The 15,647-nt window shown below is 48.4% G+C and overlaps 12 protein-coding genes across 12 annotated transcripts; 8 read left to right on the top strand and 4 right to left on the bottom strand.

Moving 5' to 3' along the window:
* Positions 1-258: 258 nt before the first annotated feature.
* HPODL_01067 (DNA polymerase III (delta) subunit, essential for cell viability) lies at positions 259-1,734 on the top strand (the record flags this gene model as incomplete). The annotated part of the gene is made up of 1 exon (XM_014079520.1): positions 259-1,734. The coding sequence occupies one exon, from the start codon at positions 259-261 to the stop codon at positions 1,732-1,734; it is 1,476 nt and encodes a 491-aa protein (XP_013934995.1).
* On the bottom strand, positions 1,731-3,350 carry HPODL_01066 (Mitochondrial methionyl-tRNA synthetase (MetRS); the record flags this gene model as incomplete). The annotated part of the gene is made up of 1 exon (XM_014079519.1): positions 1,731-3,350. One exon carries the CDS (start codon positions 3,348-3,350, stop codon positions 1,731-1,733), a length of 1,620 nt encoding a protein of 539 aa, XP_013934994.1.
* Positions 3,351-3,436: 86 nt separating this feature from the next.
* Positions 3,437-3,727, bottom strand: HPODL_01065 (60S ribosomal protein L44, mitochondrial; the record flags this gene model as incomplete). Its single annotated transcript, XM_014079518.1, has 1 exon — positions 3,437-3,727. The coding sequence occupies one exon, from the start codon at positions 3,725-3,727 to the stop codon at positions 3,437-3,439; it is 291 nt and encodes a 96-aa protein (XP_013934993.1).
* A 61-nt stretch (positions 3,728-3,788) lies between these two features.
* On the top strand, positions 3,789-4,652 carry HPODL_01064 (uncharacterized protein; the record flags this gene model as incomplete). Its single annotated transcript, XM_014079517.1, has 1 exon — positions 3,789-4,652. The coding sequence occupies one exon, from the start codon at positions 3,789-3,791 to the stop codon at positions 4,650-4,652; it is 864 nt and encodes a 287-aa protein (XP_013934992.1).
* Positions 4,653-4,726: 74 nt separating this feature from the next.
* HPODL_01063 (DNA-dependent ATPase MGS1) lies at positions 4,727-6,382 on the top strand (the record flags this gene model as incomplete). Its single annotated transcript, XM_014079516.1, has 1 exon — positions 4,727-6,382. One exon carries the CDS (start codon positions 4,727-4,729, stop codon positions 6,380-6,382), a length of 1,656 nt encoding a protein of 551 aa, XP_013934991.1.
* Positions 6,383-6,776: 394 nt separating this feature from the next.
* On the top strand, positions 6,777-7,907 carry HPODL_01062 (putative secreted protein; the record flags this gene model as incomplete). Its single annotated transcript, XM_014079515.1, has 1 exon — positions 6,777-7,907. The coding sequence occupies one exon, from the start codon at positions 6,777-6,779 to the stop codon at positions 7,905-7,907; it is 1,131 nt and encodes a 376-aa protein (XP_013934990.1).
* Positions 7,908-7,988: 81 nt separating this feature from the next.
* HPODL_01061 (Cytochrome c1 heme lyase, involved in maturation of cytochrome c1) lies at positions 7,989-8,846 on the top strand (the record flags this gene model as incomplete). Its single annotated transcript, XM_014079514.1, has 1 exon — positions 7,989-8,846. The coding sequence occupies one exon, from the start codon at positions 7,989-7,991 to the stop codon at positions 8,844-8,846; it is 858 nt and encodes a 285-aa protein (XP_013934989.1).
* A 61-nt stretch (positions 8,847-8,907) lies between these two features.
* On the bottom strand, positions 8,908-9,186 carry HPODL_01060 (Mitochondrial import inner membrane translocase subunit TIM10; the record flags this gene model as incomplete). The annotated part of the gene is made up of 1 exon (XM_014079513.1): positions 8,908-9,186. One exon carries the CDS (start codon positions 9,184-9,186, stop codon positions 8,908-8,910), a length of 279 nt encoding a protein of 92 aa, XP_013934988.1.
* An 84-nt stretch (positions 9,187-9,270) lies between these two features.
* HPODL_01059 (uncharacterized protein) lies at positions 9,271-10,017 on the top strand (the record flags this gene model as incomplete). The annotated part of the gene is made up of 1 exon (XM_014079512.1): positions 9,271-10,017. One exon carries the CDS (start codon positions 9,271-9,273, stop codon positions 10,015-10,017), a length of 747 nt encoding a protein of 248 aa, XP_013934987.1.
* Positions 10,018-10,952: 935 nt separating this feature from the next.
* Positions 10,953-11,813, top strand: HPODL_01058 (Carbonic anhydrase; the record flags this gene model as incomplete). The annotated part of the gene is made up of 1 exon (XM_014079511.1): positions 10,953-11,813. The coding sequence occupies one exon, from the start codon at positions 10,953-10,955 to the stop codon at positions 11,811-11,813; it is 861 nt and encodes a 286-aa protein (XP_013934986.1).
* A 50-nt stretch (positions 11,814-11,863) lies between these two features.
* HPODL_01057 (uncharacterized protein) lies at positions 11,864-12,724 on the bottom strand (the record flags this gene model as incomplete). Its single annotated transcript, XM_014079510.1, has 1 exon — positions 11,864-12,724. The coding sequence occupies one exon, from the start codon at positions 12,722-12,724 to the stop codon at positions 11,864-11,866; it is 861 nt and encodes a 286-aa protein (XP_013934985.1).
* A 272-nt stretch (positions 12,725-12,996) lies between these two features.
* HPODL_01056 (uncharacterized protein) lies at positions 12,997-15,633 on the top strand (the record flags this gene model as incomplete). Its single annotated transcript, XM_014079509.1, has 1 exon — positions 12,997-15,633. The coding sequence occupies one exon, from the start codon at positions 12,997-12,999 to the stop codon at positions 15,631-15,633; it is 2,637 nt and encodes an 878-aa protein (XP_013934984.1).
* Positions 15,634-15,647: the final 14 nt, after the last annotated feature.

Genomic DNA, 15,647 nt, shown 5'->3' with positions numbered 1-15,647 from the left:
TCTATTACTGCTCTCGCTCTTTCTCATTCCCAATCCAGACAGTAGTCACATGTCTAAAAGTAATTGATAACCAAATGCTATTCCCACAATCTCGCTTGATGTGAATTACCGTTAATTGCCCATTACCTACTAGGATCAAAAGGACCCCTCGAAATGGTCGACCTTTCGACTGATTCTCTCCCAAACTTTATACCCTATTTGAACCACAGCGATTGTGATTCGATAAATAATTTTTCATCCTTGCACCGTACTACGCGTATGAATACCATGACCTCTGACCGCATTCTTCGCCACGAATCCGCGGTCCCTGACCAGTTCAGAAGGTCTGACGCATACAGGCTTCCTCCCGGTACACGGACGTACGCCAACCAGTTCAACAAGATCTATAGTCAGCGCGTGAAAAAGCTCAAGTCGCGTTGTCTCAAGCGTGCCAACGCCAAATGGAAACAGGAGACAATCAACAACACGAACGTGGTGTATGTGAACAAAATACTTGATGTTAAGAACATGACGCCCTGCTACACCATCGGAACCGTTTTCATGGACATGAAGTACAAGCCAAACATCCTCGAGGAGGTGAGCAACAACGTGTATGGGGCAAACGACGTGCAAGAGTCTGCGGAGCTCAGCAAACTGGATCAGCTCCGAGCCACCGCGTACTCAGATCCGCAGAACGACCAGGTGATGCTCGAAGACGAGTCTGGCCGGATGATTCTGGACGGCGAGATCCTCGATAAAATACTACTTGTCACCGGGGCAGTGGTTGGTGTTCTGGGCATGGAAGTTGAGGCTGGCATTTTCACCGTGGTGGACGTGGTATACCCGGAGCCTGGGCCCCAAGTGCCGCGTCCTATGCGCGCCGCGGGCAACAAAGTGCTGCTTCTTTCTGGGCTTCATATCAACAACCAGAGCAGCCTGGGTCCGCTCGAAGTGCTCAAGGAGTACCTCATGGGAGAGTTGGACTCGTCTCCTGAGACAGTAGAATTTCTGAGATCGATTACGCAGGTCGTCGTGGCGGGAAACTCGATCAGATGCGTCGAGTCGGCCGATCAGGTGGTTCTGGAGAAAGATAAATACAGAGAGCTCAACAAGTCCAACTACGACGCGGACGCAATCAAGCAGCTGGACGCCTACATCTGCGAGCTGCTAAACTCCGTCCCTGTGACCATCATGCCGGGCGACTCGGACCCCTGCGAGGTGAGTCTTCCGAAACAGCCTCTGCACCCGTCGTTTTTCGCAAAAGCCGGCTCGTATGCCAATTTCGTGCGCTCAACTAATCCTGTGTGGCTAGAAATCGACGGCGTGCGACTGCTGGGCACGTCGGGAGAAAACATCAACGATATGTTCAAGTATTTTATTCCTAACATACAAGTGGACCTCAACGGAGAGGGCAGTGGCATGGACTCGCCGGTCAGGAACGAAATCGTCAACGAGTCCAGACTAAAGCTTCTGGAAGCAACAATGCACTGGCAGAACGTCGTCCCTACAGCGCCAGACACGCTCACATGCTACCCGTACGACGTCGACGACCCGTTCACCTTGGACGAGACGCCTCATGTGTACTTTGTTGGCAACCAGCCGAAATTCGAGACCGCTGAGATGACACTGCACTGCGCCAGAGACGCCCCAATACACGTGCGCATCGTCGCGGTGCCGGATTTCTGCGAGACAGGCCAGATGGCAGTGCTGGATCTGGACAGCCTCCAATGCGAGGCCATAAAAATAGCCGTTTAGTCTAATCTGATTTTTTGAAGCGGGACCTTCTCTCCTTTTGAAAAAGTAGCAGACTTGGCATAGCTGGTGTCTCTTGCAATGCCCGCCATGTCTAAAGTTCGCTTCGAAGGCTCGACCTGTAATTTATCAAGCAGCATCTTGGTGTAGTCAGGAACAACAGGTTGCAACAGGATCAGCAGACAGCGCAGCGAATCAAGCGCACTGAAAATCACCAGGTCCTGCATGAGCTCGTTGTCAGGCCCTTTTAGTCTCCACGGCTCGTATTGGTCAAATAGTCCATTAATGCGAGGCAATAATTGCCATATGGCAAGGACTGCCTTGTGCAGTTCCATTTTTCTTAAATGCGGATCGATAGTAGCCGGCAGCTCGTCCACCTGCTCATAGAGAGACCGCAAATCAGCTGAAAATTCCTCTCCAGCCTCGTCAAGCAGGCTCGCAAGTCCGCGAGTCTCGACCTTTGCTAGGGCCCGAGAAATGCTGAATTTTTTGGACAGTGACCGCGTCAGCAGGTTGCAGAACTTGTCAATGAACTCGTTTCTCGTGGCATTCAGCTTGCTCTCAGAATAATCGCAGTCGGAGTCCAGCACAGAATAGCGCATCATAAAGAGACGCAGAGCATCAGTCTCATACTTTTCAGAAATCTCCACCGGATCGGCAACATTGCCCCGGCTTTTGCTCATCTTGCGCCCATCCATGAGCCAATGGCCGTGGACAAAAACACCACGTGGGAGCGGAAGCTCGCAGGCCATCAGAAAGCTTGGCCAGTGGATACAGTGGAACTTGACGATCTCCTTTCCAACCAGATGCACAAACGATGGTTCCTGAGGTATCTGAGAAGGATACCCAATGCAGGTCAAGTAGTTGATCAGAGCATCAAACCAGACGTACATCTTCTGAGACGGATCATTGGGCACGCTGATTCCCCAACTCACGCGGGAACTGGGACGCGAGACGCTCAGGTCTTCAAGGTCACGTGACTTCAGATCACGAAGCAGCGTTTGGTAATAAAGGGGAGGTTGCACGAATGACGGGTTGTCCTTCAAAAACTGAATGAGTCGCTGCTGGTGCTCACTCAAACGGAAAAAGTAGTTTTCCTCCGTCTCGTACACAACAGTTGCGCCTGTCTCCTTGGCGACCATCTTTCCGTCCACCTCCTCGATCTCCGTTTCTGCATAAAAGCACTCGTCGGAAACAGAATACCATCCGCAATGTTTGCCCTTGTATATATGTCCTTTCTCCTCCAGGGTTTTCCAGAAAAATTGCACGGCCTCCAGATGATCGGGATCTGTGGTTCTTATGAATCTATCGTACTGTATATTTCCTACAGAAGCGAGCTCTCTGAATTTTTGGGAAAGTCCGTCACAAAAGGTTTTTGGATCCATCCCAGCGACGGCTGCTGCTGTTTGGACCTTGAGGCCATGTTCGTCGGTGCCTGTCGTGAAAAAAGTTGATTCTCCACTCAATTTGAGCCATCTGTTGTAAACGTCCGCGAGAGTCATTGAGTAGTAGTGTCCAATATGGGGCTTGGCGTTGACATAAAATATAGGAGTCGTTATCACAGCGGTTTTAGAACTAAGGGAACGTCTCCCTATTCTTAATATGGATGATCTTATCATATAGTATGTACAAAACTGAAAATTATTTAAGTTGAAAAAAAATCACCGTGCAGTACCTTGCACTGCACGATATGCCATCATTAGCTCTATCTGTTTGCGTCTTCTTTGAATTGTAGTTGTCTAGAGTGTCTATCGAGCATCTGGCTAATATCCTCCAACGTCTGCTCGGCCGGATTGCCCTCCATCGAGGTGTTATCTTTGAACGTCACTTTAAGAAGCGGAGGTTTAGTGCTTGCTCTGGGAAGCACTTCTAGGTCGACTTGGCATGTCTGACGGAGCTGAGGCGAGATGAGGCCAATGAAAGAGCGCGCACATTTGGCCTCCGGCCCGAACGGATTGAATTTAACCACAATCTTGGAGAAGAACTTAGTGATCATTTTGATGAATAATTTGTAAATTTTTCCACCGAATTAATTCGTATAGTTCGAAACATAATCCATGCTGGTGCTATTCTTTTTGGTGTCGCTGGCGTACGCTTTTTATGACAATTCTAAACACATTTACGAGCTAACACCCAAGTCGTTTGACGACGTTATCTACAAGACAAACCACACATCCGTTGTCGAGTTCTACGCTCCTTGGTGCGGATATTGCCAGCAGTTCAAAAGCCATTACATCAAGGCAGCCCAAGCTAGCTCCGACGTGGCACAATATGCAGCAGTCAACTGTGATCTTCCCGAAAACAAAAAGCTGTGCAATGAGTATAGAATTGAGGGTTTTCCAACGATCTTAGTGTTCAGACCGCCAAAATGGACCGGTAAAATCACCAAGAAAAATGGCCACAGCTCAGAAATTTACCGTGGTGAGCGGATTGCCAGCAAGCTCACAGAGTTTGTGAAAGGCCGTGTGAAGAACTATGTGAAGAGAATCAATGCACGTAACATCGCCAGCTTTGTGGCGCCCGAGGACAAGCCACGGGTGCTTCTGCTGACCAGCAAAACCTCGATCTCGCCCATGTTCAAGGCATTGGCAATTGATTTCCTCGGATCACTGGAATTTGGCTATCTGACAGTGACTGACGAGATCAGATCTGAGGTCGAGACATACATTGACGTCAAAAGGTTGCCTCAGATCGTCGTGATCGACCGCGAAGGATCGTTCCATAAGTACGAAGGCCCCACTGAAAGAACAGCCATAGCGAAGTTCCTGGGCAATTTTGGGGAGGCAGAGGACGGGGAGACCAGCGAACGGGGAACTTTCTTGAAGGGCCTGAAGAAGGGTCTGTACAAAAGCTTTAGGGATTTTAAAAAGAGCAGGGCCGGAAAGTCCAAGAGTGCGAAAAACCACAGGGATGAATTATGACTGATGTAGCTCGATTTGTAATTGCAATAGATTTTTTTTTCAGCAGATCATATAATTCTTTATCTATTTCGCGTATGCGCAAGATAAACTGCCCCGTCTGTCTAAAAAAAGTCGACATTGCGCTCATTAACAAACATCTGGATACCTGCACAGAACAGTATGACACTGCCCCTCCACCCTCCGCTCCGACCCCAGCTACAGAGACTGCCCCTGAGCCAACGTCACAGCCTGCCAAATCGGTCTCCTCGCTACTGACCGGTACCAAATCTACCAAGAAGTCTTCCTATAAGTATGAGAACAACCAAAAACGGAGTCTCTCAGACAGTCAGTCGATGTCATCGGACCAAGAAGGAAACATATCAATTGAGATCGTTGAGCCGGAGCCAAAGGTGCGAAAAACTGACCCTGCTGACGAGCTACGTCTTCTGAAGGCGCAGGCCAAACTGCCATTAGCAGAGCGTCTTCGGCCCTCCAGCCTCGAAGATTACATTGGACAGGAACATTTGGTCGGCGAGGGAGGAATTTTGCGAGGGTTTATCCAGAACGATCGCATTCCATCGCTAATACTATGGGGATATCCCGGCACTGGCAAAACGACACTGGCACGAATCATCTCACACGCCACAAAATCGCGATTTATCGAGCTCAGCGCGACGTCCAACGGGATCAGCGATTGCAAACGTGTTTTCGAAGAGGCACGCAACGAGTACAAGCTGACGAAAAGACACACCATAGTATTTATTGACGAAATCCATCGGTTCAACAAGGCACAACAAGACATTTTTCTGCCCCACGTTGAGAAAGGAACGATCACGCTGGTGGGCGCAACGACAGAAAACCCGAGTTTCCAGCTGAACAGCGCTCTTTTGTCGCGTTGCAGAGTTTTCGTGCTCAACAGGCTTACTTCTGACGAACTCCACAAAATTGTATCCAAAGCGCTTTTGGTGATCAACAAGACGCGCAAGCTGGTTCACAATGTCCCTGTTTTGCGATTTAACAAAGAGGCAATTGGCTATATCTGCAACATAGCAGATGGAGACTCACGGAGTGCCTTGAACCTGCTGGAGCTTGCAGACTCGCATTTTATGACGAACTACAGTTTGGAGCAAGGCAAACATGTGATAGAGGTCAATGCTGAGCAATTGAGGGAAGTTCTAAAGCGTACGCACATGGTTTACGACCGCGTCGGCGACGCGCACTATGATACCATATCTGCGTTCCATAAATCCATCAGAGGATCCAATGCGGACGCTGCTATGTATTATCTGGGACGCATGCTTAAAGGAGGCGAGAATCCACTCTATATAGCCCGGAGAATGATACGAATAGCAAGTGAGGACGTCGGTGTGCTTGACGACTCGTGCCTGCCGTTTGCCATAGCGACGTACCAGGCAGTGCAATTTGTTGGGCTTCCCGAGGCAGATTTAGCACTGGTACATTGCGCGGTGAAACTGGCACGAGCACCAAAATCAGTGGAAATATACCGAGGTTGGAACGAGCTGAACGCTAAGCTCGACTCTGAGCCGGAGTTTGCTTCAGCCTCCATTCCGCTACATCTGCGCAATGCGCCAACTAAGCTCATGAAAGAGGTCGGCTACTCAAAAGGTTACAAGTACAATCCGGACTACAAGGACGGACGTGTCAAGCAGGAGTATTTTCCAGAACAAATTGGAGAGATGCAGTTTCTCACTGGGCTGCACCTTGGCCTCACGCCAGATCCTGATCTGTAGCATGTATAGAGCGCTAAGGTTGTAGACACGGTGTCGGACCATTCCCAAAACCTTGTTTTAGGTCGAGGATGCATTGTTTGTCCTTATAAGCTCACGCGAAAAGGGCAAGATTTTCGGGCGAGACGCGTTTCTAAACATTGATCTAAAAAATTTCAATTGTCATTTTTTATTATTTCCATGCATAGCAGTCGCGGTTGCAAATTCACTCCTTCGTAACGCTTACATTCCAAAATCACCCTGTTATAAAAAAGAGGCAGTGGCTGTTGTTGAAATGTTTACCACAAATACACAGCGATACTGACCAATTGACAATTTTCAAGCTTCAGTGCTCTCGATTTCCTCAACCAGTCACTCCTTTAACATCCGTTGAACACGAAATCGCAGTGCTTCCAGAATGAACTTCTTGTCACTCCTTTACACCTGTTTGGCTCTTTCCGCTACCCAAGCTGAGGCCCTTCCTGTTGCCGGGTTTTTCAACCTCGGCAAGAGATACGACAACTCTTCCACCCCTCTGACCACCTACACCACTGTTACAGCTGGCTCTACAGTGACCATCGTGGAACCTTGCACTATTTGCCTGGCAGGCACTTCCAGCAGCGCCTCCTCGTCTGTGGCCACCACCTCCTCCTCCCTCGCCGCTTCCTACAATGTTGTCAGCGTGGCTAGCAGCTCCAGCAGCTCCAGCTACGCTGCCCCAACTGAGTACACCACTTACACTACCGTCAGCGAGGGTGTCACCATCACCATCACCGTGCCATGCTCCAGCTCGAGCTCCAGTTCGAGCGCTCCTGCTGTCACAACCTCTGCTTCTGCACCGGTCAGCGTGTCATCTAAGCCAACCGAAGACGTTGTGACTTCTACTTACGAGTCCAACGGTAAGGAAATGACCACTACCTCGACCAGAACTTCCACAATTTTCGTGACGGTCACACAAAGCAGCTTGTCCACCTCCAGTCCCGAGGCCTCTCCTTCGTCGGTCGCCGCCCAGGCAACCACTGTTGTCGAGACCGCCTCCAGCAGCTCATCTGCTTCGACTTCAAAAATCTCTGCACCGGCTGCCGCGGCTACCACGGTTACTCCTACTACCGTGACTGTCACGGAAACGGTCACCACCGGCTGCGGTGTCTCGTCAAGCGTTTCCTCGGACTCGACTTTGACGAGCACAGTGTACTTGACGTCCACTTTGACCCTGTCTGTCACTGCCACCATCCCTATCACCAACTCTGCCGGCTCCACCCTGACGGTGCTGACCACCGAGTCGTGCTTTGAAACGGCCGTCTCGACGTCCTACGTGACCACCTACGTCACTGACTACATTACTTCGAGCGCCTCCGTGACTTCCTCGAGCTCGAGCTACTCTGCTCCCGCCGTTTACTCCAACACCACCACCTCGTCGGCACAGTCCTCGTATGTCCCATACTACCGGTTGAGCAGCAGCACGTATGCTAACGCCTCGGACTACGTCTCGACTGCCTCTGATGAGGTCGCTCTGGAGAAACGTGGATTCTGGAACTTGTTTATGTAGTGACTGAATGTATGTATTTCACCTGTATCCACACTCCTAACACCATTTTTGCTCCAATAAAATTTCATATAATCATCAGCCATGAGCCAGGACCAGCCAAAGTGCCCTGTGGACCACGCGGCTCGCGAAAAGTGGCTTGCTAAGGCCAAGCAGACAGAGCGGGCGAGAAACACACCGTCTCAGGAACCAGCGGCCCCGCAGTCGTTCTTCTCGCGGCTGCTATGGGCACCATCTGTTCCAGCACAGATCGCCCCGTCTCAAAGCACAAAACCGCCAGGACATCCACAAACCACAAACCACGTCTCCGAAACGTGTCCCGTCGACCACGAAGCGCGCAAAACGTGGCTTAGTGCGGGAAAAACGACGTTTGCTCCAGAGGCCGTGGAACAAGATAAAACGTGCTCATCAGACGACCTGGACTCGCCAAAGCCGATCGTCGTGGACGTGGACCTCCCTGAAGAGCGCGAGGTTTCATCCATCCCACGGACAGGCGCACAGTCAAACTGGATATATCCGTCGCAGAAACAGTTCTTCAACGCCATGAGACGCAAAGATTGGAACCCAGACGCGGGAGACATGAAAACCATCGTTCCGATCCATAACATGGTGAACGAGCGGGCATGGGCGTATATACTGATGTGGGAAAACGGCCAGGGAGGCGAGAAGTGCGGCGGAGTCCAGTTGACGTCTTTCAAGGGAGACTCGAAGAAAATCACTCCTCGTGCGCGGATCCGCAACCTGATTTTTGGCGCAGACCTGCCGTTCGACAGACACGATTGGATCGTCGACCGGTGCGGGAAAAGGGTGGACTATGTGATCGATTTCTACAGCACTCCGCCAGCAAAGGAAGGAGACCCGGCATTTTATCTGGACGTGCGTCCCAAACTCAACACTCTTGAAGGATGTCGCCTGAGACTGTTCAAAGCATTAGGACTCTAGTGCCGTTTGCATTAGCTAGATTGACGATATAATAGGTAATCTGTATATACACACGATTTATTTATTTCCTGTTGAGAGTTCCGCTCTTGCCCAATGATTGCATGCTCTCGCCCACCTTGACGTTGGCGTCGAAGTACTTGGCAACACATCTGTCGATGCACAGACTCTCGTTCTTGGTCAAATCTCCTTCGGCGTAATTTCTGTCAAAACACTTCTTGTGACACGAGTCGACAAGCTGGTTGAACATGGTGGTGACCATGTCGAGCTCGGCCTCAGCGGCCTGTATTTTCTGCTCTGAAGAGATCTGGGGAGCCCCTCCTCCGAATCCTAGGAACGACATTGTAGATTGCCTTGTAAAATTTTCCAGTTTAAGTTTGCGTCGATCGTCCAGTGTTATTTTCAAATTGTCCCCTTCTTCCCCATCATGTTTAGGGCAAGAGTATTCGTGCCAATTGGCAAGCAGATTATCAGATCGTACTCGCAGACAGCTGCAACGCGCAGACGCTCGTACGTTCCGCTGTATGTGCTTACATTCGCCGCTGGTTTGGGCCTATCTTACAAGTATTCCGCCCAGGAGATAGTGGACCAGTTCATCACTACCCCACTGCCAACCACACCTCAGGAGACGGAGAAATATCAGCAGGAGTTGGAGAATAAGTTGAAAGAGGTGCCAATCGTTGCCAAACTGTCCAAAGACCCGAAATATGTGGCTACGCGCGCCTGGAACCAGCTAGACACGGTCAAGGATGGCATCCATCAGAGACTGAACACGCCTGGATCCATTGCGATTGCACCAATCACGTTCCACAACCAGGAATCCGGAGAGTCTGTCAGTGTTATCCATTTGGGAAAAAAACTCTGTGGATATCCTTTTCTAGTCCATGGTGGCATTATCTCGCTGGTGATCGACGAAACCTTGAAGAAACACTGCATGCTACAAAATGGGCTGAAAAACCCGGCAAAGGTCCACACGAAAAGCCTTACTTTAAACTATAAATTCCCGACACTCGTCGACAGCTTCGTGGTCATTAAATCCAAGGTCGGTCCCGTCGAGAACGGAGAGGTCGAGGTAAAGGGCATCATGCTGGCTGGGAATGGTAAAAGAACACTGGTCAAGGCGAACGCGAAGTTTGTTCCCGAGCGCACCAAGTGGTTTTTTGGCCTATTCTAGGGGAAGCACTGGCCGTCTCCAAGAATCACACAATCGAGTTTTTCGTCATGGGCCTCCAGGGGAAGCGTCTGCTCTAGCTGTTCCCTGAGCCCAATTCCTAGCAGATAAGGTTTTTCGCTGTACTTTTCGTGATATCTTTTGATGAAGTCGTCATAGAAGCCCACGCCGTGTCCGAGCCGGTCGCAGTTCGGCGTAAATGCGAGTCCCGGCATGACCATGAGGTCTAGCCGAGTGTTGGTAAGCAGGAGATCGTTCACCACCTTTTCGCCCGCAAATTTGAATGCTGGCTCTCGCAATTGGTATTTTCCCTGCGGCTTCATTTGCTCGAGATCGTTTAGTTCCACTTGTAGAAAATGCAAGCAGGATTTCTGTTTTTCGTGTCGCTGGTAGTCTTGGAACTTTGATAATTGTGTGATACGGGGCAAATAGACACGCTTTCCGCGGTCAAGGGCATCTCTGACCAGCAGATCTGTCTTAATTTCGGAGTTGTCCATCGACATGTACAGCGCGATTGTCTGGGCATTCTGATACTGGGGCAACGCCGTGAGCTTGGCGAGAACTCGCTGCGACTGTGCCAAAAGCTCCGACTGGCCTAACCTGGCGAGTCGCGCTTTGATCGTCCGGCGAAGTGCGGCTTTCATAGCTCAACAGATGACTCAACAAGCCTGGGTATAAGTGCACAGCCTGATCAGCTAAAAAAACTTTTTAATTTACATCACTCGGTGTGCGTCTGAAAAATGTTCGCTGGTGCATAGATAACTATTGTACAGATTGATGTCATCATTGATTTTGCGTTGCGGCTCTTGATGAAACAATAGCATCCGGCAAGAAAACGTTGGAGTTCCACGATATATATACTTGAGCGGCCCGTCCGCGAGGTTTAGATGCTCAGATCTGCTCTCCTCCCAAGAAAACTCCACACTTTTTCCACCAGAATGGGCATCAACAATGTTATCAGATACGAGCACGAGCAGGAGGGCGTCCAGCCACGGCATCACCACCACCCTCACAAACAGACTGACGCCACAGAGTCCGAGATTGAGCTTGACAAGACATCGTCAATTAGCATGTCGCCGTCTCTCAGCTCCCAGTCTTCTGTTTCTGTGAGTTCGGAGTCGCCTTTCCAACTTGACAGAGAGAGCACCGTGAATGACATTTTACAGGCTAACCGCTCTGCAATGAAACGCCTTCAGGACACGATGCCAGCAGTGCTGGAGAAGTCCGGCAAGGGCCAGTCTCCACACACTCTGTGGGTTGGATGTTCTGATTCCAGGGTGAACGAATGCACCACGTTGGGCTGCGTTCCGGGCGAGGTGTTCACCCTACGCAACATCGCCAACCTGATTTCTTACCAGGATTTCTCATCCATGTCTGCGCTTCAGTTTGCCATTGACGTTCTCAAGGTGAAACGGATCATTGTCTGTGGCCACACTGACTGTGGCGGAGTCTGGGCTGCTCTGTCGTCCAAAAAAATTGGCGGAGTGCTGGACAACTGGCTGGCGCCTGTCAGGCAAATCCGTGCCAAAAACCTGGCCACTCTGAAGAGCATCGAGGACCCGTTTGATAAATGTACCAAGCTCAGTGAACTCAACATTGCCAATTCCATTAGCGAAATCCGCAAACATCCTAGCTTTGTGAATGCATCGAAACACAACGGCCTTGAGATACTGGGTTTTATTTATGACGTGAAGACGGGTCTTCTTCGCGAGATAGAGATTGATAACGAGTTCGAGGACGACGAGCTCCATGATGTTTTCCATCTACAGGAAAGTACAGCTGCCGAAGCCGGCCATTAATGTATTATAGAGAACGAAAGAATATACAGCGTGATTTCAGATTCGCAAGTTTAACTGCTCCATTCGTAGATGTATGTGTCGCGAGTGATCCCAAACAATGATCCCAGAACAAAGGAGTCTAACGGCTCTTTTTTCAACAGCTTGAAACCGCTTTCTTTGAGAATGTCAATATCAAACGTCTCAAACGAGTAGACAGTGATCGAAGTCGATTCTTTGGGACTAAGTTCTTTCTTGGCCCAGTCGAGCAAGTCTGCAAGGATCTTGGACTTGATATAGACCCGTCTCACGGCAAGACCAGTGATGTTGAAGCTGGAATCAGACTTCTTCTGCTGCACTATAAAAGCGATCGGCGTCTCGCGATATTGTATCACAAACGAATGTTTCTCCATGAATTTCACTTTTTGCTTTACGTCTGCTGGGACTCTTCTTAGCTTTGACTTGACAGAACTCTTAGCATAGTCTTCCAGGTCCAGCCCAAAATACTGCTCCATGTGCTTGGGCACCTCCTCTGCCTCGTACTTCAAGAAGTTCGTATGAAGCCATGCGGCAACAAGAGTGGCAGAGAAAATCATAAACGTCGAGGAGACAAGATAAAACGCGTCTTGGATGAAAAATGGAGAGTGGTAGATATTGTGCAACCCTTCGGTAGTTCCGTTCCTGAAGTTGTATGGAGTGAAATAAGGCCCGAATTTACGGTAAAAGAGTCCTGCAAACGCAGCAACAAGCAAAGACGCAACAGCTTTGGATTTGAACACTGTCTTTGTGAGCAATGATTTCTTGTAAAATAAATAGTCCATCTGCAAATTCGTCACCGGCTCAGCCAGGTCAGGCAGAATAGGCATTGATTCAATGGTGCTCGGTTTGTTCATTTCAAGAGGAGCATCGAGCGATGCCGATTTCTGTGCAGCCATGGTAGAAAGCTGGTCAGCAAGTTTTGCTCCGGGAAGCAAAAAAGCTGAGCATTTTATATTTGGTTTCCGAATGGGGAAATTAACCACGTGCGGAAAGCCGAGGAAGAATAAGAGAGACAGCTGAGTTGGCCTAGAACTGCCAAATCGACTGGTCTGATTCGCTTAGATGTTGAACAGATGGGGCCTGTTGAGCTGGTTCTTTGTAGATGCTCCCGTCTTGCCCTAGACTCATCGACGCGACGAAATTTATTTCTCTGTTTATTTTCTTCCCCATGAATACCGAACGCATGGAAGCGGTAGACGAAAAGACGCTTCTGGACTTTTACCAACTGCGCACTCTGGAGCCTTCCGAATATTCAACCGCATCGCTTGCCTCAAATCCAATTGTGCTGAACGAAAATGACAATTTGGACGAGATCACTAAAAGAATCCCCAAGGAACAGCTCAACAAGTTGCTTACTGATCAGCCTGACGAGCCGGCAGCAGAGAAACGACGCTCAGCCTTTAATCTGACGGACCCATTGGGATTTCACGAATCGATCCTGGATGAACTTATTGACAAAGATGTGATTGATGATACAAGGGACCCTAAGAAGCTGAAGTTTCTGGTGGACTCCAAATCGTTCAATGCGCGCTTGTTTCTGACTACTATACACAGAGAAAAAACGTACAAAGAGTTACAGAAAAGTGTTGAGTATTTAGAGAGAAGCCTTGAAGCTGAAAAACCCAGGTTGCAGCGACTCATTGGAGAGAATTTCCAAAAAGCCATTGATAATAAAAAGCTGCTTGATGAGGTTTATAGCGAATACTCCATGAGTAATCTTTCCGCAAACATCACTGCTCTGAGTGAGTCCATAGCGAAAGCTAACACGTCGTCAACAATGATGCTGAACCCCGTCTTTGATGGTATGGAGAGAGCGTCTGAGATCGAAAGTTTTCTGTCGCTGATCTCCAGTAACAGCGTGCTTTTGGACCTTCCCAAAAAGCTGACAAAATTAGTGGCAAGAGGGGATTTTGACTCCATTTTCAATGAGTACATGGCAGGAAAAAGAGTGTATCTCAGCTCAACCAAGAGCGATGAGAAAAATAAACCTGTTTTAGACAGAATATGGGCTGAGGTGGAGGATACCATTTCAGAGTACAAGAAACAACTATGGGAGAAACTAGGGAATGTGCACATTGAGAATGTTAGCTCGTTAAGTTCGCAATCTGAGTCTTCCTTCCTTTCAATAATCAAGAAATTGTTAGAACTGGGAGTCAGTGAAAACCCAATTCCATACTTTTTGAACCTTGAATACAATTACATCCAAGAGAGCATTGATGGAGATCTCACTAAGGTTCAACTTTCGCGGTTTCTTAAGGCTCGTGAAAACCTTACTCGGGCCTACAATAGTGAAGATAGTTACGAGATCTCCATCGCTGCATTGAAACACGCGCATTACCTGATTGCAGAGCACGGATCTGACGTCGACATTGTGGACCCCCCTTTAGTTGCAAATTTGTGGGGCTTCTTAGGAGCCTATGTCAGTGAGCTAACTGAGGAGATTATTACCAATCGATTCTATAAGTTTGCCACCATGATTGATTTTTTCACTTCTGATGATCTTGAACATGACTTAACTATCAAAAACCCTCATTCTCGCCAGCATTTAAAGCTTGAAGATTATCAAATAAAGAAATTCGAGGAGTATCTACAAGTGCTCACAGAAAAGCTGTGTAGCCAGCTTAAATTTATCTTCGATGCCACCAGCGCAGAACTAAGCACCAAGTACGCTCCTTCTGCAACAGATCAGCGTTCTCCCAAAGATCCTGCATCCTTGGATTCGTATGGATTTATCCCACCTCACTCATCTGTTCTGACAACTCTCAATAACTGTATTGTTCTCCAACAAGAGCTCGAAAAGACGATCGATAAGCTGAAAAATAAGACTTCTCTCGAATATAGCAGGTTTGTGTCGACATTGAGAACGATCAACTCCAATCTCGTCAACGGTGTCTTGTGTGTCTTGATTAAAGATACCAAGCGGTTGAAGCATACAGAAGATTGGTCGACGAGTAACACATTTGAAGGTTGCACGAAAACCGCTGACTACGTTATCAACTTCTATCAGATGTTCATCCCAAAGCTGCGCAGCTTGATTTACGAACCTGAGTCAGAACTGTTGGCTAATGTTGAAAAGCAATTTATCACATCTCTTGATATTATTGCTGATAACCAGTTGGAATGTATAATTGTCAATGCGGATGGCACCAAAGACAAAGATTTCTACTACCCTGCCATTCTCAGCAACTTGTCGTTGCTCAAGTTGCGTCTCCTGCCTAGGATCTTGAAGATTTTCGATACTAATTTTGGCACCAAGTACTCCACATCCGGTGTTGAAGTCTACGGCAAGATTGAGAAATATGAGAAAAGAATTTATGAGGACTACATGAGCACTTACAAAAAAGAGTTAGAGGAAACCATTTTCGGCGGAGTGAAGAGCGTTGATTGGTTCCAATTCTCGGCCAGGCAAATTCTTGTTTCGAAATTCATTTTGCAACCAATTAATTTGATAATACTGGTGAAGTCAAAACTGCTAGGCCACAAGGCGAACAAAAATTACATCATGAGAATTGAGCTTGACCTCATTAACTACTTCATTTTCAAGTTGATTGAGAGTCTCAAAAGTATTCAGCAATTTAACTCGAGCGGTCTCCTTCAAATTAGTGTTGACCTGCGCTTCCTCGTGGAACTATTCCAGCATCTTAACCAATCTGGGATAAAGGAACAAATTAATCTGGACAAACTGATCAGTGTCTCCGATAGATTCTCCAGGAAGAACACAAAATATGCGAACGAAATCAACGATATTGTCACCTCAAACCTGCAATCTAACCGTGCCCAGATAGACTGTTTCTATAGATTATAACAATGCTATTAATA

The sequence above is a fragment of the Ogataea parapolymorpha genome, chromosome IV (assembly GCF_000187245.1).
Source record: "Ogataea parapolymorpha DL-1 chromosome IV, whole genome shotgun sequence".
NCBI lineage: Eukaryota > Fungi > Ascomycota > Pichiomycetes > Pichiales > Pichiaceae > Ogataea > Ogataea parapolymorpha.
The sequence above is the reverse complement of the archived record's forward strand: the minus strand, read 5'-3'. Positions and strand labels throughout refer to the sequence as shown.